This window comes from Natator depressus, chromosome 11, assembly GCF_965152275.1.
Source record: "Natator depressus isolate rNatDep1 chromosome 11, rNatDep2.hap1, whole genome shotgun sequence".
NCBI classification, from domain to species: domain Eukaryota; kingdom Metazoa; phylum Chordata; order Testudines; family Cheloniidae; genus Natator; species Natator depressus.
Window position 1 is genome coordinate 40,990,848 of NC_134244.1, and position 21,707 is coordinate 41,012,554.

The 21,707-nt window shown below is 41.7% G+C and overlaps 1 protein-coding gene across 1 annotated transcript in view; it reads left to right on the forward strand.

Moving 5' to 3' along the window:
- Positions 1-20,646, forward strand: part of MAP3K20 (mitogen-activated protein kinase kinase kinase 20) — a 125,275-nt gene extending 104,629 nt beyond the window's left edge. Inside the window, exons 16-20 of the mRNA XM_074967605.1 lie at positions 519-611; positions 8,449-8,565; positions 10,367-10,441; positions 11,704-11,854; positions 19,940-20,646. Coding sequence (XP_074823706.1) covers positions 519-611; positions 8,449-8,565; positions 10,367-10,441; positions 11,704-11,854; positions 19,940-20,631 — 1,128 coding nt within the window. The 3' untranslated portion in view covers positions 20,632-20,646. The remainder of the gene's footprint in view (positions 1-518; positions 612-8,448; positions 8,566-10,366; positions 10,442-11,703; positions 11,855-19,939) is intronic.
- Positions 20,647-21,707: the final 1,061 nt, after the last annotated feature.

Here is a 21,707-nt window from a genome sequence, read left to right on the forward strand (position 1 = left end):
GGAATCTCTCCTGTCTTCCATGACTTTTCAAAGATAATTGCTAATGGCTCAGATATCTCCTCAGTCAGCTCCTTGAGTATTCTAGGGTACATTTCATCAGGCCCTGGTGACTTGAAGACATAGATAAGTTCATGGAGGATAGCTCCATCAATGGCTATTAGCCAGGATGGGCAGGGATGGTGACCCTATTCTCTGTCTCCCAGTAGTTGGGAATGGGTGACAGGGAATGGATCACTTGATGATTACCTGTTCTGTTCATTCCCTCTGGGGCACCTGGCATTGGCCGCTGTCAGAAGACAGGATACTGGACTAGAGGAACCTTTGGTCTGACCCTGTACGGCCGTTCCTATGTTTTTATGTGGAATTACTGAGAGGACGGCAGTATCATCTGACCAGCCAATAGATTTGTAACATACAAAAGGAAAGGGTATTAAACTCATACTGTCAAATGTAGCCGGGTCACCAACTCAGAGAGACTCATAATAGAGGTAATTTCTTACACTCTGTTTCTGTGATAGGATTCTGTAAGTGGAAATGAAGAAAACATGGAGAAAGTAGTGAACCTGGAACTTGTTTTTGGTTATCACTTGAAACTTGGAAATGGTCCACAGGTAAATGAATCTTGTTGGGATAATATCATTTTATTTCTGTTTCTTTAATCATTACTCAAAGAGCCCAATGTCTGTAGAAATATTTTCCATTTATTATGTGAATCCTGCTACTCAGAAAATCACTGAGCAAATTTCAAAGTACAATGCTGAATCAATGATGGATGGGTACAAGAAAAACAGTGGTACAGAAAGTTTTGAATTAAACAAGATTGTTTCCTCATAAGCATTTTCTCTAACTTCAGTTTTGTGATTGAGAATTTCTTATGTAAATCCTTTATCATACTGAACATGAGACAACAGGTTTTTGTGAAAAGGAGGTAAACTGAGATACCAGTGGAGGCTGGGGGCTTGGACTAGTATTGAATTTGTCTCATTCATGGGCAAAACCTTCTTGGTTTGCTATGTGGGGATTTCCTCCTTTCTTTTTCATTTTATTTTGGATTTCTTTTATCTGAAGCATTTTCCAGTTGTAAAGATGGATTTCCCATTGCAATGTGAATTGCTTGTACATCCCCAGTGCTCTCAGGCACCCATAACTTGTGGTGCTATACAGCTTCTTTTCTGTAGGTGCACATTGTGCCCTGCCTTGTGCAGCCTTGCAAGGGAGTAAGGGGCAGAAGGCTTTGAAGTGTTGGGGGAGGTACTCTACACCAGCTATATGCCTGGCACATGGGGGCTTCCCCCACAGAACAGGTGGAATCCAGGAGGCAGATTCTCACTCTTCGCATGTTTCCCAGGTTGCACCTGAATTAGCACAACAATGCACTGCCCCTTGCTAGGGACTCATGAAAAAGCAGTGACTGAGCTCTTAGTGGGTATCTTCATGTAACTGTGGAAAGCTTCCTTCTTTTGTGGTTATTTCTCTCTCTCTCTCTCTCTCTCTCTCTCTCTCTCGCTTTCCAGCGGATTTTGCTTGCATTGTGAGTTGGTGTGTGCATACAGGAGAAGGTATATTTCCACCCCTGAGGTGTACTATGTGCTAATCCTTCCTTTTCTGGGATTTCACCTTTGTTTCATGAGTGTGAAACAAAGGTGAAATCCCACCTTTCAGTCGCCACAGGAATGTACAAACCCTATCCACCATGGGCTCGTCTAGACTGTGGAAGCTTCCCCCAGAATTCTAACCGGATTTAAAACTGGTTCAGGTAATCCAGTTATAAAACATGGTTGGGACCGAGTGCACCCTACCAATGTCATATAAACGAAGCTCATGGGGTATAGGGACCTCCCTGACAAATGTAAGCCAGGATTTTTTTGTGGAATATGTTTTAAGAATTGTGGTAAGAAAAATTGTTCTGTAGCCTTCTCAGAAAGTTTGGTGAGCAGGGTTCTCTGGAGACGTTCCTAGCTTTGCTGTTCAAGAAAACCACATTGGAACTCTGCTTAAATGCACTCATTCAAACCCAGTTACAACCAGCCCAGGTCTGATTCATTTTAAAACTGATTGGAGCCATAGAGGAAGTCAGACTTAGATGGCCTGAACTGCCTTTACTGGCCTGGTTTCCAAACCAGCGTGTATTTTTTAACGGTCTGTAAAAATAGTAGGTCATCTTCACCCAGGTCTATACTAGGACTACATGGCCCTGACTTCTGGGAGGGTTCTGAAGGTTTATTTTAGTATTATTTATTTATGTAGTGCTATATCAGAGAGCTATTCCAAACAAATGTACCTGATTCTCTGGTTATCCCAGTGGGATAAGTCTAAAGACACAGGCTGGTACCGTGCGGGACGATTCAGGACAACATAATACTAAAATGTAATGCCACATCTTCATTGTAACTGAATGCAATTTAATGAAAGCTTGTCATCCTTTTCTACCTACTGCTTCTTCCACCCTTTCCCATCTCTTTGAGATTTAGAAAGTAAAGGAAGGCTAGTAGCTCTTTTCTCTTTATAAACAGTCTGTCAACACCAATTTACTTTGCTTTTTGGGGAACTCATCGGGTTAAAATCATGGCAAAAAGCAGTTAAAGCTACATTCCATATCCAAAATTAAGACGTTCCCATTTTCCAGCTTTTCAGTTGTACCTCACACACATTACATAGGTACGTTAACAACGCTGCCTATTTCAATTCTATTGGAGTATTTCTTGTGATCCACAGCCTCCTTTGCAAGACCCTTGAATGCCTTTAATCTCTTACACATAAAATTTTCTAGTCTAATAATCTTTAATTTAGTCCCAAAGATTTCTCAGCACTTAAAAATTCCGAAATATTGTATAGGAGTCCAAGCAGAATCATAGTCTTTTATTATTTATTACAGCAGACGTGTGTAGATTCTAATAAAGCAGAGAAAAGAGAAATAGTTTCTTTGTAAAACTGAAAAAAAATACCTGAGCAATAAAATAAATATAACTACAGTTTAACTAAACTGATTAATATAATCTTTCAAAGTGGAGCATCATTTAGTCGGGCAAAATAGTATGCCTCAATGATACAGTGTCATTGCTCATTGAAATTTTAGCACAAGGCACTTTGAACTCATCAGGTTTTCCATCAAGAAGGGAACACTTGGGCCTTATTCTGATCTGACACTAGTGTAAAACGGGTGCCACTCTACTGATTTCAGTGTGGTTACTCCTGGAACACCACCAGCGTAAATGAGATCAGAAGCAAGCCCATACTCTTCGAAGGTGTTGAATGTAGGATGTGGTGCAGCAATTCCCATAGGAAATGCACATTTTTATTGAACAGTAAAGAGGTATATGCAGGCTCATTGAATTTTTTGGCTGAGCAACTTGCTCACTTGCCTTTCTATAGAACCTTTTTAGTATATATCTGGATTTTTACAGTACACCCAATGTGGATGTAATTGCCCTCTTTCCATCCCCATTCTCATACACGCAAAGTCCCAATAATCTGTCTTTGTACAGGGGACATGAGCAGTTCCCAACCCATAGACAGTCTGTTGGCTTGCAGCACAACCTCGCTCCAGGGCACTACTCCAGAGTGAAGTCTAGAATAGTAGCCACTGCATCTCCACATGGACAACAGTGGATGCAATGGTACTGCCCCAGCCTAGCCCAAACCTCCTTACACACCAGCCTCTCCTGGGCTGATATACAGAATCCCAGTCATGAACCCCTGAACAGCTACTTCCCCTAAAGGCAATCCATCCCGTGCCCCAACACAGTCCCATTGCAGAGTGAAAATCGCACAGAAAGCCTGGCACAGGCCCACAGCGTTGGAGGGTGGATTTCATCCTTTCTGAGGGCATGTTGGGCTTACTCCCCTGCACCACTTTTGGAGCTGTCTATCACTAGTGGTAACTGGGAGCTGTCTACAAAAGTACAGGGGTTTGTTAAATGGCATGAAGATATAGTCAGTGCTTGGAAAAGGGAATACTGTTTTTCACACTTCCACCTTTAAAATATTGCATTCACAAACAAGTGAACTGGCAATTTATTTTTATGGTGATGATCAGGGCCCTAAAAATCCTTATTTGCTTGCAACCACTTAGTGAGGACAGACCTTTGTAAACATGGCAGCTAATCTCAGAACCATTTCTGTCTTGGAACTCTGTCTCAGCTGCTGAAACCTGCTGTTTTAAAGGCAGTAGAGCTGAACATCTAGTGACAGCACCTGGGTTATTTATCATTATGTATAACCCGCTATGCTACATTTTATTATGCTGGATTTACATGAAAGATAATATCAAGTGAAAGATATTTTTGCATATTTAGCTACAGTAAGGTCCCAATATTATGTTCCTCATTCAGGCAAAATTCCCATTGATCTGGGACTTCTGCCTGAGTGAAAGATCAGGCCCTTCAGGTAAGCACACAGGCAATCAATTATATAAATGTATGTTTAGCTGGCATTGTTTCTTTATTTTTTAAGAGCACCTCTCTCTAAAGCCCCCTTTTTTCCTCCCCATACAAAACTGAAACAAATGCAGCAACCTTCTCTGTACTGGTGTCTAGTTGGCAGCAATCTGCCCTGACCTGAGACATGAGCCATTGTTAAGGGTATAACACATTTACATATTTTGCAATAAAACATCAGTTATTTGCATTACTGTGTCAAGTTTTATTTGATTCTTTCACCTAAAAATGACTCATTTTCCTTTCTTGTATTTTAAAAACCAACTACTCTAAGCTTGTTTGAGAATAATCAAAAATTGCCCATTTAGCTAGAAGTCATTTTCTTTTCAAAAGGCAAACGTTATTTAATCTTTCAGCTGTTCATTGTGCCATCATAAATACTTTCTTTTCAGCACAGTTGTGGGGACTGAAATGAGCCCACTAATTGCCTCCCATTTCGACTGACATGTGGTGGTTTAGTGGAAAGAGAACACAGCAGGGAGAAGGAAATAGGAGGCTGAGAAAATGAGAGCTAATTATTTTCACTGCCTCATGTCAGGCTCTGTGTCAGCCTTGTTTTTACAAACTGGAAGGTTTAGCACTAAATAAAACAAACTGGCGTCATGTTTTTATATACTGGCAGTGTCATGGAAGCAGCTGCACATCTCAAAGACAATATAATGCCTGCATTCGCATGGACACCATCTGACAGCCACTGTGAGCCACTACTAATGAGGATATCACAGTGGTGCCAAGTGAAAGGTGCTGAATTATGTATGATTCTTCATCAGTACAGCAATAGTCCTGTACATCATTATGAGACATTGTTTTGCTGAAGAGATTAAAACATTCTTAGTTCCAGACCCTGCAACCTATACACGCTACAAGAGGTTATTAATGGAATTTTTAGGGAGAGTTTCTTGTGGCTTTCTTTTTGGTTAAAAATATCTCATGGGACTAAGCAGTGGCAGGTCATGACACTATATATAAAAAGAAGAGAAGCAAATTAACCATACTTGTCTTATCTTCCTTTAAATCCAGCATAATAAAATGTAGCGTAGCAGGTTATACATAATGATAAATAACCCAGGTGCTGTCACTAGATGTTCAACTCTTATGTCTTTAAAACAGCAGGTTTCAGCAGCTGAGATAGATAATAGCTAAGAATGGAAAGGAGCTACCAGGGGCCTAAATCATCAACATGCTGCTACTTCTAATGCCAGCATGACCAGCACTTTTTTCATATTTGTTTCATCTTGCACTACATCTTACGTTTTCCAATATCCTGTTGCCTGTTAAGATGCTGTTTCCATTTTTCCTTGACTCTTAAACTTTTTTTTATTGCCACAAAACTGAATTTAAAAACATATCCTAAATTCATGCCTCCTTCCAGAATGAGATCTCTCCCCAGGGAGTGTTTTTTGTACCAAGAGGTGTGTGTTGTTGTTTAAAGCCCCTGGCTGATCTTTTATGTTTTCCTTTCGTTTTTCATTATTGACATTAATATTTTGTTGTTGTTTTAAGGTGAGTGATATGATCACAGGAATAAATGGAAGGCCTGGTTTTTAAAGTGTTCTTGCTTTACTCTTATGGATCTTAGGAGTAGTGAGTTTGAAATACTTTTATGATTTGCTTTTCTCTTACATTCCTACAGCCATTTTCAGAGGCTGTTGATTTATTGGCTTGTTCTAAATATAAGTCAGAAATTATCTGCACTCAAAGTTTGAGTGTGCCTCAGTTATGCAGTTGGCTTCCTCTTCATAGTTCGAAAGCTAAATCTGTTTTATTTATTTAAATCAAAACTGAAAAGATAGATATTTGACAAGGCTTTGTGTTTGAATTGTAAAGTGCCCAGGGAAATCTTTTGTGAAGGACATTGCGTAAATACATTTATAAACAGAGTATTTTTTTAATGTGCCACTTCCACAGTATATGTTTTTTTCCCCACTTTATCCAGGTAGTAAACTGCGCCTTGACTCAAGAGACCTTTATGGCCCTGATTCAGCAGAGAACTTAACCACATGCTTTAGTCCTAATGAATTAAATAATTTGAATTAAGTGCTGTGCTGAAGTGAAATGGACATAAGCATGTATTTATGTTCTTTGCTGAATCAGGGCCTATATATTAATAGGGGGAAGTAGAGCAATAATCTTTTCTACTTTTAAGCTTCTTTGAACTGTAGAAAGCTAGTGTTGCTTACTGTATGGTTAAACCTAAAGATTAGTATATACTTAGGGAAAGTAGCTGACTAGTAAACTGATCACGCAAGTGTCTTGTCCACAAATCGGGCTGGTCTCTTTTTAATTTAAAAGATAAGTATTTTAAAAGGTGACATAGCAATATTCCTCAGATCAAATAAGATGTTCATTTTCCAGTGGACATAGAGGGCAGATTGAATGGTTTGGCCTGTGACAGACACAGAATTTTGAGGAGGAGTATGGGTCTGAGGACAGCGTTTTAAGGGGTAAGGTTTCATATTTCATTGTATGAAACTGCAGTTTAAAGAAGAAAAGGCCTTGCTTATGCACTGCTCTTAGTATAGCTGAGTCCACAACTGTTTGGGCCAAAATGGTTTATTACCCTATCAAAGAGGCTTCTTCCTTTGGGTCTGATCCAAAGAGTTGCTACGCACCTTTACTTTGCTATGGAAGTCACTGGGAATTGCCAGGTACTCTGAGCCTGTCAGGCCCTATATTTAATGCAGTAATTACAGTTTTTCCTTTGGAGATAGGGGTTTGAATCACATTGTTTATCAAAACAGATTGATATTCATCAGATTTGGTTTGGAGGGAGACTTCACCAAAGTAGCACAAAATCCTGATTTACGCAGTAATAGACATCCTGAAACAAGATTCTGCAGTGCAAAGCATAGGAAGTAAAGTGGTGGTGATCTCTAAGCGCTCTGCTATGGTCTCTGGACCATATACATATTCCACAGAAATACAGTGTTAAGTTTGTGCACATGGAGAAACTGAGGCACACGGACTTGCCAAAGGCCACGTGGCAATTCAGTGTCACAGCCACAATTGCAGCCTTGGGGCAAGATTTCAGCAGAGCTCATAATCTATGTAAGCACCTAAATGAAGAGGCCAGTTTTTCAAAATGCTCCACGCTCAATGAGGCCCCAGATCTCCTGACTCCCAGTCTCTCTGCTCTGTTCACGAATCAGTAAGACAGAGAAATAGACTACATTGCTTCTCAATTAAAACTCCCAGGGCCAGGCGAATGAGTCAGAGCGTGGGCGTAATTTTAAGCATGTTTAAGAGCTTTGCCGGAGTGCTCAACACCTCCCAGGATCAAGCCCTTTGCAAGGGGCTGAGTGCTTCTGACGGGTGGCTCCAATCCAACCAGTGGGACTATTCACCTGCTTCCAGCCAAGCATGTGCTTAAGTCCTTTGCTTGATCAGGGCCATAATTATTATTTTTTTTATATGAAGTCCTGAGCTCTTTGAACTCTAGCTGAAATGAACAGGACTAGAGGGCGCTCAGTATCACACAGGAGGATGCTTGGTACCTGATATAACTGGGCTCTAATAACTTGCTGCTCCTTTATTCAAGCAGTTTTTTTAGTGGCATTTCTTAGACTCTATGATCATTTGTTCTTGGATTCACACGAAAGGACTCGTCTGGGCCCACTGGGAAATAAAGCTGATAACTCAGCTTCTCTCTACTGCTGTGTTACTCTGTCTCAGCTTGCTTATGGAAACCTTTCATGCCTGCTCCTGAAACCGTATTTACCTATTAGTGTAAATATACCTGCTCTATCTTCCCTGAGCCTCTCAGAGGAAATTCTACCATTTAAGAAACTAAAACATAGTATCAAAATGACAACTGTTTCTCAGATGTGAACTAATAGAAATGCTACCAAGAAAACAGAAAGGTTCCTTCACTTTGGATACTTTTATCCTGAAAAGAATCCAGTAGGAATGTATTCCAAAGCTTGGGTTTTAACACATTTAGGGTTTTGCAGATTTTGTTTATTTTTTGTTTTGTTTCTTGTTCTAAAATGGTATTACTCTCTTTTAATACTAGGACTGTAAATGGAAAATGTTTATGGAGATGGATGGGGATGAAATTGCAATAACCTACATAAAAGATGTGACATTCAACACTAACCTACCTGATGTAGAGATTTTAAAAATGACAAAGGTAGGGTTCTGTTTACAGCCTTTATGAATTCATATATCTCAAACAAAGACATTAAATACCAAAGCAGTAGATTTTTGTGCTTGTGAAAACCTCAGTCTCTTGACAGCTTTTAAATAAAATGCATTATTTTTGAAGATTTGTATCATAATTTGAGTGATTTGTTAATATTCCCTATTAAGCCAGGCTAAGGATAAAGCAATATGAGAGGAATTATTTAAAATGTTCTTCTTTTACTTCCATGGTATGTTTTCTTTATTTGTTTACCACATTTAAATGAAAGAAAAAGTGCAAGTGATGAAAATGTTCCACTTACTGAAACTTCCATATGCTATTTGTATTTTATTTAAACTTTGACTTTGTTATGAAACTCCTCTCTCAAATGTGATAAGATCTTAAACCCTACCCTTACAACCAAGATCAGAGCACAGTGCAAGGTATGGAACCTTGATTCCACAAAGTCATCAGAAAAGTAGTGAGCAGCCAATGCATAGAAAAGTCACAATAAGAGGGGGAAAAAACCCTGTCTGTTAACTTTAATAACTCAAGCCCTAATGGCATCATAAAATGCAGCTTGTGACCATTGTTTTACTACAAAAATGGGAAAATGTGGCAAAGAAATGGAGTGGGTAGTCGGATGTATTCCACATTGAGCACTGTCAGTGAAATATAGAGCATCTTCAACTCCACCTCAATGGGAGTTTAACCTGACTTCAGCATTTGCCTCTAAATATTTACCAGCCAATGTCTTGACTGATTTTAATCTAGGAGATGGAAGTTGTTTTCATAGGCAGGGCACTCTGTTTGCCGTTCATTTCTAATTGATTGTTTTTTATTAATGTGACCCACCCTAATACCTTGGCAATGTGTAACAATATAAATTTCTAAATGAAAAAATATGCAACATCTTGATTGCCAATTAGAATGCTGCTCTAATGTGCCCTGATGGAAAAACTCTCATGAATGGCTTTAACTGTGTACATTCCTTATTCAGCGTTCATTGGCTGTTTTGTCTTAGGAATAACTGCTGGAGCCAAACCCTCAACAGGGAAAATAACAGGAAATAACAAAATATGGTGTTACCATGATAGGCTTATTACATAGTATTTCCCCACTGGAACTACCATTAATGCTGTCCTTGTGTTTATGTGGCCACTGAATGCTGGAACCTTTATTATTAGTGTTAAGATTTGCTAGTTTTTGCCTTTTCTCTTGTGAGAGACCTTTTTTTGTATTCCATTTCTCAAGGCTTTGCATGTTTTTTCCTGTTAAATTTTTATCAGTATTAAAATTAAACACAAGGAGATTGTCAGGTATAAGCTTAATATTCCGCATACTTCTACACTCTTTTAACCTGGAGGAGAATGTCTTCAGGAATCTAAGTATCTGCTCTTGTTGTTTTTTAAAATTTCCTCTTTGTTGCCAAGAAATTAAAAAAGAATGAAATAAAATGTTAAGGTCCCTACAAAAACATTGTGTTTCTTATGCTCTGTCTGTAAAAGCAGTTAGCTTAAGTATACTATACTCCACAAATACATTTTACTGCTAATTTAGTAATTTAGTAATGTGGTATACAAACAAGGAAGTAAACAATTCCGAATGGTGTTGCTTTATGTTCCATTAATACATAGGGAAAATATGGATGCATTTGCCACATGAAAAAGGACAAAAGCTGTAGGGAATGAGTTTTTTTTTTAAAAAACCTTTTTGGTGTAATAATAAAGCAATCAAATGACAAATAAATCAAATAATAAAGCAATCAAATGACAAATGACACACATGCTGTTTATTTTTCCCTTTTCAGCCACCATTTGTAATGGAGAAATGGATTGTGGGAATAGCAAAAGATCAGAATGTAGAATGTATTATTACATATGAGGTAAGTGCAGAAGAAGTAAGGCAAATACTTATCCAAGTTGAAAACCTACAGCATAATTTTATTAAAAGCTGGTAGCAGGGCACTTTGACTTTGCTGCATACTGTAATCAAGGTCCAGCACTGCATAATTAATTGTAAAATCTCAAGTTCTGATGAAAAACTGAATGATGTTTTCAGAGACTGTGTGTTCAGATTCCTGGCTGGGACAGCTCTCTCTCCCTCAAGTTAAAAGAAAAGGAGGACTTGTGGCATCTTAGAGACTAACCAATTTATTTGAGCATAAGCTTCGTGAGCTACAGTTCACTTCAAAGCTTATGCTCAAATAAATTGGTTAGTCTCTAAGATGCCACAAGTCCTCCTTTTCTTTTTGTGAATACAGACTAACACGGCTGCTACTCTGAAATCCCTCAAGTAAGAAAACTTTTTTATTTAAACAGTGGTCAGTATTGCTGGTGTGTTTGTTGTTGTGTTTGTTGTTACCTTGTCAGGGAAGTGCTAATTAGCTGATGAACAACAGGAGGAGGAAGAAGGTGATAAGAGAAATGGAGAGAAACATAAAATAAAATCTGGAGACAATTTAGCACTGTTTAACCTGATGGAAATTAGACTTTGTATTAAAAGGTTTGGCTTACTTACAAAAAGTGTTTTATAAAGACCAACGGCATGCTTCACATTGAGGCTAATAATTGAAATCCCAGCTCTGTCCTGAGGTGTGGATTCAAGCAGGGCTATCGAGATAGGAAAATGCTGGACCTGGCTTGCTTGTCTCAGAAGTGAAGAACAGTGGTTTTCTCTGATAGGAAGACTAACCTCAGGTTCCTTTTAGCTGGTAGTGCCTCACAGGAGTCACAGGGAAAGACTGCAGGATTAAAGAGCTTTCTACTGTAGGCAAGTTACCATGAGGGGAACCCCCCGCAACAATACCTGCCTACTGCCTATCTCTTTTAGCAGAAAGGACTATTTACTTGAAGTGCAACTTGATTTAGTTATTAAAATATTTGTTAAAAAGCAAGGCATTTCAATCTTGCCCTCATACAGGATATTAACTGAAAGGGGAATTTACGATCAGATTTTTAGCAGAATCATAAAACTGTTACTCAAAAGCCTCTGGATTCTAACAATCTCTGAGATCAGGCTAGAGGGTTTTACTAAAGAAACCCTGTATACAAAATGACAACAACCTCAGAGTGTTATTGGAAGGTCACGGTGTGGCAGTTTATTTTGTTGTGTCCTAAATCATAATCTGTTCTGTTTCTTGAATAGGGTGATGTCAGAGCTCCAAAAACCACCAGACACATCCATGCAGTTCAGTGGAGTAAACTGAAAGCTCAGGATGAGGTGAAGTCAGTGCAGCTCATGATCCAGACCTCCCTCCCAAACTCGGAGGGCAGGCCAGGAAGCAGGTCCAGCTCAAGTAAGTCAGTATGTTTGAACGGCATTAAGTTTACTGCTGAAACATGCAAAACCTTTAAAGAAGGCATAACAAAAACTCACTAACTAAAATTCTATTTCAGCAATATGGGTCCGTCTCACAGCTTTGGCAGGGATCTGTGGCAGCTGGGATGTCTTGCTGGGATGTATGCAGGAGAAACCCAGCAAAGCCATAGCGAACCAGCGTTAACTTTGAGGGATGTGAGAGAGAAAGACACTGGAAATGTTCGGTAGTCATGTGCTTATTGGCCCAACCTGGTTAAAGCGGGATTATTCTGTATATGTTGCTAAAGTAGTGGGTCTTTGAGACTGTAAATAATTCATGGCAATAAGTTGTCGCTATGCTGTGCACCATGCCACTTGGAGCTTCACAGTGACAGCAGGAACAGAACTCGGGTCATCCTGCTAACGGGCCATGTGAACCCTGCTACCATGCACTAAAAGTTCTGTAGTGCTTTGACATACTTAGTGGCCAGTAGCAGTATCTGCACGGCACACTAAAGTGCTGTAGGTTCGCACTCAAGCTTCCTGAGCATGAAGAAACCCTGTATGTATGCTCTGGGTCTCATACTCTTCTCTTTAGCACATTAATGGAGGTTGGACCTATGCATCAGTGGGCAAGTCGCTTCCAGGACTGTGGAGGTCCCTCAGATAGTGGAGCCATGAATGTTTTCACAGCACAAGGGAGGAGGGTAGATTCCAGGGACTACGCATAGAGGGGCCCAGCTGTGACAGAGCTCAGCTTGACTGGGGCTCCATGCTCAGGGTGGAGGGGTTGGGTCAGGAGATTCACCACTGGGAGAATAGAATCATAGACTATCAGGGTTGGAAGGGACCTCAGGAGGTCATCTAGTCCAACCCCCTGCTCAAAGCAGGACCGATCCCCGACTAAATCATCCCAGCCAGGCCTTTGTCAAGCTTGACCTTAAATACTTCTAAGGAAGGAGATTCCACCACTTCCCTATGTAACCCATTCCAGTGCTTCACCCTCCTAATGAAAAAGTTTTTCCTAATATCCAACCTAAACCTCCCCCACTGCAACTTAAGACCATTACTCCTTGTTCTGTCATCTGCTACCACTGAGAACAGCCTAGATCCATCCTCTTTGGAACTCCCCTTCAGGTAGTTGAAAGCAGCTATCAAATCCCCCCTCATCTTCTCTTCTGCAGACTAAATAATCCCAGTTCCCTCAGCCTCTCCTCATAAATCATGTGCTCCAGCCCCCTAATCATTTTTGTTGCCCTCCGCTGGACTCTTTCCAGTTTTTCCACATCCTTCTTGTAGTGTGGGGCCCAAAAGTGGACACAGTACTCCAGATGAGGCCTCACCAATGCCAAATAGAGGGGAATGATCACATCCCTTGATCTGCTGGCAATGCTCCTACTTATACATTCAAAATGCCGTTAGCCTTCTTGGCAACAAGGGCACACTGTTGACTCTTATCGAGCTTTTTGTCCACTGTAACCCCAAGGTCCTTTTCTGCAGAACTGCTGCCGAGTCACTCGGTCCCTAGTCTGTAGCAGTGCATGGGATTCTTCTGTCCTAAGTGCAGGACTCTGCACTTGTCCTTGTTGAACCTCATCAGATTTCTTTTGGCCCAATCCTCTAATTTGTCTAGGTCCCTCTGTATCCTATCCCTACCCTCCAGCGTATCTACCTCTCCTCCCAGTTTAGTGTCATCTGCAAACTTGCTGAGGCTGCAATACATGCCATCCTCCAGATCATTAATGAAGATATCATTAATGAGGATTCTTCAATCCAGTTTGGCAGTAGGATCACATTATAGATACAGATTGCTGCTTGTGGGGCTGAAGTAAACTTCACACAGTGGCTTGTGGGAGACCATTGTCCTTGTCTTCCCCCTGGCCCGCTGCATCTTTTCAGCATCCTGTCCAGCTACATAGGCTGGATGCTGGGCTTAGGATTTTCCCCCAAGAGAATATACCCCATATTCTGAAGTGTCTCAGTGGTGGGCCTCAAACTTTAATCCATGAATAGTCACCAAATGGCTTTAGAGAGGGAGCGCACAGTAGCTTTAGTGTTGCACCCTGATACCGCCTGCAAACGTTGGTTGAATCAATGTGTGATGAAGATGTATCTGTCTGCCTCCATATGCTGACAAACTGACTCATAGCCATGAAAAAAAGAAATGAGCCTGCTGTGAGCAAGAGGATCCCCTCTGTGTCTCCTCCCATCTCTTCCTTCCAATAGCTGTAGGGGAAGAGAGTCTTCCCCCAGCCCCTTCCTGGCTCCTTGGAGGGAGTGTTCTCAGTGGCTTCTATCCTGGCCTCCTCTCTCCACATTACACAAGGGGGCAGGAGTACTCCAGTCAGCTCTTGCCTTCTGCCTCCCTGTGTTCTGTTCATGGGCATCCGGAGGCAGAGGCAGCTCCCACAATGCCAGTGAGATTTGCTCTGCCTCCGTATTAGGAGCAGTGTTGTGATATGGATTCTCTTGCTCTGCCTAGCCATCTGGCAGAGGAGGCAGGGTGTTCATCAGAGCCATGGACACTGAGCTGCATGCGGAGCCATGAAGAGCTTCAGTGCGTAGCTCACACTGCACTGGAGGGTAAATCTAGCCTGCACATATAAGACTAAATGCCAGCAGTGCTGTGGGGAAGAATGGAAATTTGCATTACAAATTCTTCCAACACGTCTCAACGTGATCTCTTGGGCCAGCCTGGACTTGTGATTATTCACTTCCAGAATCTTTATGAACAATGTTTATTGCGATTTATTCAATGAGATAAATTAAACAGGCTTTAAACTGAGATCACGGCACTGCTCAGACCTCTTTCAGAGTTCAGTGCACTGTTGACACAGATGGTCAAACGCAACCCTGCTGTAACTCCATTGCCTTCAGTGGAGTTTTGCCTGAAAATCTGCCCTCAGGACTCATGTTATGATACAGACACACATACCTAAAGGCAATTTTGTGCCCAAGCTAAAGGGAGCCCATCAACATTCAAATATAGAAAACTTTATAAAAAATTGCCAGTTCTTCTGTGGGCTTATGTGTTTAATATTAGTCTCCCTCCCCTCCCCTTCCTTTGGTTCTACACCCCTTTACACCTTGTCACTATGAAGGTTGTAAGTTCTTCAGTGCACAGTCTGTTTTCTATTATATGACTGTACCGTGCCCCGCCCAATGGAGTCCTGATCGGGGTCTCTGGGTACTACTGCAATACAAATAATATATGAGAGTAATAACAGACTAATGGATTGCTACTATGCACAAACATACGCTGTTTCATATCCTGCCTACTGAGCCATAAGATTTGTCCCACCCTGCAGAGAGATCGGGGTAGTTCCAAAGCTGCCAGTCTGAGGATGTCCAGTGCAGCCCATATCCCCACAAGCTCTGCCTGAATAACGGGGCTGCCTAGGCCACAATCACATCTAGGACAAGGAATCTAGTTACAAGACAGTGGTCCCCTCACCCAGTTGTAACACAGCTCTAGTTTGCAATGCAGATGGGACCTAAAGTATGTTCTGTAGGGGTATGTCTACACTGCAATAAAACACTCACAGCTGGCCCATGTCAGCTGACTCAGGATCATAGGACTTGAGCCGTGGGGCTATAAAATTGCAATGTAGATGTTTGGAGCCGAACTCTGGGACCCTGGCGGGAGTGGGGGGTGGGAGAGAGACCCAGAGCCCGTGCTTCAGCCTGAGCCCGAACATCCACACTGCAGTTTTATATCCCCGCAGCCTGAGTCAGCTGATGTAGGGCAGTGTAGACATACCCTAAGGGTTTGTCTTCATTGCAGAGTTAACTCAGGTGACTGGCACCCAGGTCAACCTAGCCCAGGTGTGAGCAGTCACATTGCAAAGCCAGACCCGAGTTAGGGTGTCCTCGCTGGTGCTGCACTCACCTGGGTGTGTTGCTAGGACTTCAGGAGGCATCTCCCATGGGTCTTTGCAGTAAGTTTCCCTGCTGTACGATGCATTCCCAGTAAATTGTGGAACACCCTGTCTGCCATTCTAGGAGCGGGGGGAATTGTGGGAAGCTGCTGGAGGATTATCAGGACTCGAGTGATTAAGCCTGCATCCTTACTTCAGAGTGGGTGGGTACAACCCTGCGTGAACGTGGCACATGATCTCTAACCCTCCTCCCAGCCAGGCCAGCTAACCTGGTTTTAAAGCACCACCAAATTTGGGCTTTTTTTGTATTAATGGGAGGAGGTTTAATGGCAACACCCAGGTCAGACCCTGAGTTAACACTACAGGAAAGACATACGCTCACTGGGCTACATATTAATTCTGCATACAGAATGTGTCAGAACCAAGATATCAGGATTTCCAACTCTGAGTCAAGCAGTAGGAAGAGGGAAAACCTGCTGTGGCCCCACAGAGATTTTCAAGGCATAGAAATCGTTTCATTGCAACAAACAGGTGAGGTCCCCACTAGGAAGCTGACAACCCCTGTGCAAAGAGTGACACAGAACAGCCATTAAAAACAGTAAGTGTACTACTTCAGGTGCATCAAAGAGAGCATCTCATTCAGGGGATCAGTTAGTGGTGGTTTCCCTGATGTTATGAGATGGCTGCCTGCCACATGAGGCAAGGAAGCAGATGTGCTTCTGCAAAATAGTAACAACCAGAGTCCCAAATTAAAGTCCTGAAGCTGCCATTCCTAGGTAGATGAGGTCCGTGTTTTGCATCCACAGGCTAGTGAGAAGAACAGAGGAGACTGAATATAATACGCAGTACCTAGAAACCACAAATGCTCATACTGCACGCATTTCTTTAAAACTGTAACTTACCAGGAGAAGGCTAAGAAACCTGGAAAGCCATTCACATCGTCTTTTTCAGGAGGGTTCATCTTTATGTGTAGACAGAGCTGTCTGACATGGAGGCATCACAATCAGCCCTTGACAGGAAAGACTCTTCCCCTTTAATATATCTGACATAAAATTGAAGTGATTTTAATCCCTCAGCATTCAACTAAAAGCCTGAGGAAGGGAAAACAAATACTAGCCCCCGCCCCCCCAGCCCACAAAATGGGAATGATTTTCTATTAACTCTCTAAGAAGAGAAGATATTTAGTTTGTGTGTACACTGTAAAGGCCAGTGCATTAAACCAGACCTCTGAAAATTTCCCATTGCAGATGCTGTGGTAACATCTCTAGTAAAAGACAGTATTCATGACAGAGCTATTCTTCCCTCAGAAAACCAGCAATAAGATGGAGGAATCTGAAATCCTCTGCTATAGATATTTGCATTTCAGTTGAGTTTAAGCAGCCTGGAAATGCCAAGTGTATGGTCTCCTGTTGGAATATTAGCATTTTTAAGGACAAATCCATTTAAATCTATTCTGAACAAAATTACTTAAGCTTCATTCTGTATATATATTGTATATATCTATTGTATGGCATCTTATACAAACAGGCCTAATTTTCAGAATGGCTTCAACTCAAGTTGTGGGTGCGAAGAACTTCTGAAAATTAAGCCCTCTCTCTATCTGCTGTTTTTTACAGAATCCATCAACGTAGAACCTTCCCAAATAAATTAAATCTACATAGCAAGGTCAATAGTAGACCTCATGAAAACTTCTGTTCTCCCTTTCTTGGCTGTAGAAAGATCTGCTTGTCCTACATATGTATAATAATGTTGGGGAATCTTATGTGTTTTTTTTAATTTATCTAATTTGACTTCATTCTAATTTTATTTTTCCATGTATTATATTTTGATATGGGTGCAGCAGGAAGTCTTTTACAAAAGTTTTCTTGTAACATGCTCTTAAGGTGGTTAGACTGAATTAGTCTGACCTCATTACACAGCTGTTATCCCCTCAACTGAGAACAATATTTCTGGCTCTGATGCGCTTTGTAAAGTGCATTGTCCTACAGGTGCACAGCTTTTCTTGACGGGTTCTGAATGGAGATGTGGTTCTGATCTGTTGATGACTTTGAAAATTAGGACCAAGTCCTTGTACAGTCTGGAGGCGATGAACGCAGGTCCACAGAAGCCAGATCCCCATCGAGGGTGAAAGAGCAGTTTCCTAGTCAGATGCAGGTTGAAGAAGGCATTTGTCACTATGGATGCTATTTGTTCATACGGGCTTAATGAAGAGTTGAATCGGAATCCACCCTTCATACCAGTTAGACAGTTTCTCCCCTGCAATTTATCACTGGAATGGGGAGGACAATGTCTGGGCTGTTTCTTCAATATATTTGCCCCTTCTGACCAACATGACTTCAGTTCTGTTTGGGTTGAGTTTGAGACAGCTGCTCTTTATCCAGGTGATGATCTCTTTCAGGCATTGGGACATCCTTGTGATCTCATGGGCTGTGCTGATACAAAGTGAGATCTACAGGTGGATGTCACTGGTATAGCGTTGGCAGAGGAGCCCACAGCATTTTGCCCCCTCTCCAAACAGTCTTAGGTGGATATTAAACAGAAGGCGAGACATCACCAATCCCTGTTGGAAGCCATTGTAGTGCTGAACCATCTATGTTACATAAGTGGGACAATAGTATCCTATGATCAACTGCATCCAAAGCTGCAGAAAGGCCAAGAAGTATGAACACTGAGGTATAGTCTCTATCCATTTCAATGAGGAGCATGTCTTTCAGTGCTACTAGTCCTTTGTGCTGTGCCCTGGTCTGAAGCCTGATTGTGAAGCATGCAGTATATTGGCAGATGTCACATTACTGGAACATGGTTTCCACTACTCTGTCAATGATTGTGATGAAAATGGGAAGTTAGAGAAGGGACAAAAGTTGGAGAGAATTTGCTCATCCAGCTATCTGAGGATCTGAAAGACAACAGGAAAATTGGCAGGTTTGTGTCTCTGAAGAAAACATTGCTTATTCTAGTTCGCAGGGGCTTTTGCTTTGCAGGAGGGGTATAGACCTGGTTTGCAGGTAGTGCCTTGAATTTTCTTTAAGGGCTTCTAGGGCTACATCATGTGTGAGGGGTCCAAGCCATCAGGAGTGGTATATTAGTAAATGCTATCTGGTCCTGTTTCAAGTTTACAGCTGCAGTTAGTTCTTCGCATATTTGGTTGATCTTCTCTGTGAAATGGGATAGGGCTCTTCATGCTGGTTGGTGCTTAGTGTTTGGATTATGTAAGATGGATTGACTATCCAATACCTCTACCAGCTGTGATTTGATGGCTGGATGGCGAAGGAATAGAAGGTGGGGAGGAATTCATGTGGGGCTTTTTGGGGGGTGGAGAGCAGGAAGGTGGGTGTTGTTTCTGTTACTGCAGTGGTGTAGTTCTTCAGGAAGTCTTTGTGCTTTTGGTGGATGAATTCAGATCAGGTTTTGCATCACTTCTGCCTATGCACTTCATTGGATGTAATTTATGTGTGAACCCCAGTGATCGTTTTGATCAGTGCAAGTGTAGAGAGTGGCTTGGGGCCAAAGCATCCGCAGTACTGGGTGTCAGATGATTATACAGTTTTATAAGCACCCTGCCTAGTAGCTGGGTGGTTTGGTCTCCTACAACATGCTGAAAGAACAGATTTCCTTCCCTGTATATAGGTCATTTTTGTGACTTACTGTATTTTATTGGCTCATAATTATAGTCCTTGGAGCACTTGCTGGTGGTCCAGGTGGACAGCCGGCCTGTCACATGATGTTGTGGCTCCTTGTTTCAAGCTTCTTTTACAGGTCTCAGGCTCTTCTTTGCAATGTAGGCTGTGCAATCATTTCCCAAGGGCAGTAGCTGAAGACAGATCAGAGGGGATATTTAAAACTAGACTACACAAAACACAAGAAAACATTCTATAGGAAGCAAACCTGCTTTGGTGGCTAGATGGACTGAATGGTTTAATAGGTCTTTTCCATTTCTAACCTCTGTGATCCACACAGGTGACACTATATGCACCAGTTAATTGATGCATTAAATAACATTGTTTTGAATACTGTAAAACCTAGGATTAATTTCTGGCAGGCTGAGAGGGAGGGGAATAACTTGACTGATATGTTATATTTTGCTACATTCTTAGCAGCAATTACTCTCTAGATATTTTGAGTCCTTATCGCAGGTCTTTATTAAGTGGGAATGCAGTTTCTTGGCGATTCAAATCACGTGACTCTTGTTTCCATTTATATTTCAGATATAGATGTTGAATGGATGTACACTCTAAGACTGCGTCAGATGGAAAAAAGCACTTCACACCATCATTCCCATTCCCACAGTCCTAATAGTGTGACACAATTTTTACCATACCTTCACAACCAAGACTCCTATGCTGCTGCTGTAAGACGGACACGAATTCCTATTAGCTATCAGCTTACACCAATAAATCATTCCAGAAGTTCATCTCCAACCCCATATGGACTGATGAGAACTCTATCGTCGCTACATCTTAATTCAAAGGGAAGTAGTACCTCTAGTGCAGCTTCTGATAGCCCTTCAGAAAGGGACAGATCTGCAGGCAAAAGCAGGAACAGTTATGTCCGTGACTCTGGACTCTCCATAAATGGAAGATATAGTGGAAAAAGCCCACAAACTGCTTCTGCAGCACCTAGTCATTCTGGAAAAATGTACAGGACTTCCCAGTCAACACTCAACCCATCAAAGTCATATGACCACAAAAAGCGCACACACAATCCCCATCAACCCAAGTCCATACCAGGTATGCCTTTGAAAACAGAAAGCAACCCTAAAGAAAATGATGAAGAGACCAAAGTTAATGAAGGTGGATGGATAAAGGTAGAGTATTCAAAGAAATCTCATAGACAGAGTACAGGCAAGTCACCTAAAGAGAGACCAAAGGGACCTTGGCGAAACCGGAGAATGTTCTGAAGAGGGGACTAGCTGACGTTTTCTAGAGCGGTTTTTTCCCTTTAATTTAACAGAATTTTTGGTTTATACAAAGAAATCAGACCTACTGTTTAAAATTTTTCCACCCTTAGTATATGCCTTCTAGAAGACACTACCTCTTATTGAGATGACAGCCAAACTCACTCAGTCAATGGCCACTGTTGGAAGACAGGATACTTGGCTAGATGGACTACTGGTCACCCAGTATGCTCTCATGTTCAAACAGAGAGCAGAAACGGGGATCCACTAGTAGTCACAGCTCCCACAAAGAACATCTGTCGGGACAGCTCCTGGTCATGATGTTTTCATTCCAAATGTTGGTGAATTGCAACTTCTTTTCTCTCCTCCCTTTTTTGGCTTGTGTCCCTGGTTGGCTGGGAGTCCATTACATTAGCTTAATCATTCAATACAAACTAAATAAGGTAACTGTGTATCATGACAAAAAGTTCTTCTGTTCATTCTTATCAAGTGTTGCTGTTATGGCACCCAGCAACCTCACGCTCTGGATGCCAGTAGTGTGCCCTGATGTTCAGGAAGAGATCATTATCTTAGCCCTGGTCTACACTAGGACTTTAGGTCAAATTTAGCAGCGTTAAATCGATGTAAACCTGCACCTGTCCACACGATGAAGCCCTTTATTTCGACTTAAAGGGCTCTTAAAATCGATTTCCTTACTCCACCCCTGACAAGTGGATTAGCGCTTAAATCGGCCTTGCCGGGTCGAATTTGGGGTACTGTGGACACAATTCGACGGTATTGGCCTCCGGGAGCTATCCCAGAGTGCTCCATTGTGACTGCTCTGGACAGCACTCTCAACTCAGATGCACGATTGTTTGCCGTTGCTCTGACGCAGGGAGGGGCGACTGACGACATGGCTTACAGGGTTGGCTTACAGGGAGTTAAAATCAACAAAGGGGGTGGCTTTACATCAAGGAGTATTTCAGGCAGGACTTCACGGAGGGTTCCAATAAGAAATGGTGCACCTAAGTTATTGTTCTTATTGGAACAAGGAGATTAGTCTGGCCTCTGATTGATACATGGCTAGATTTACCTCGCTG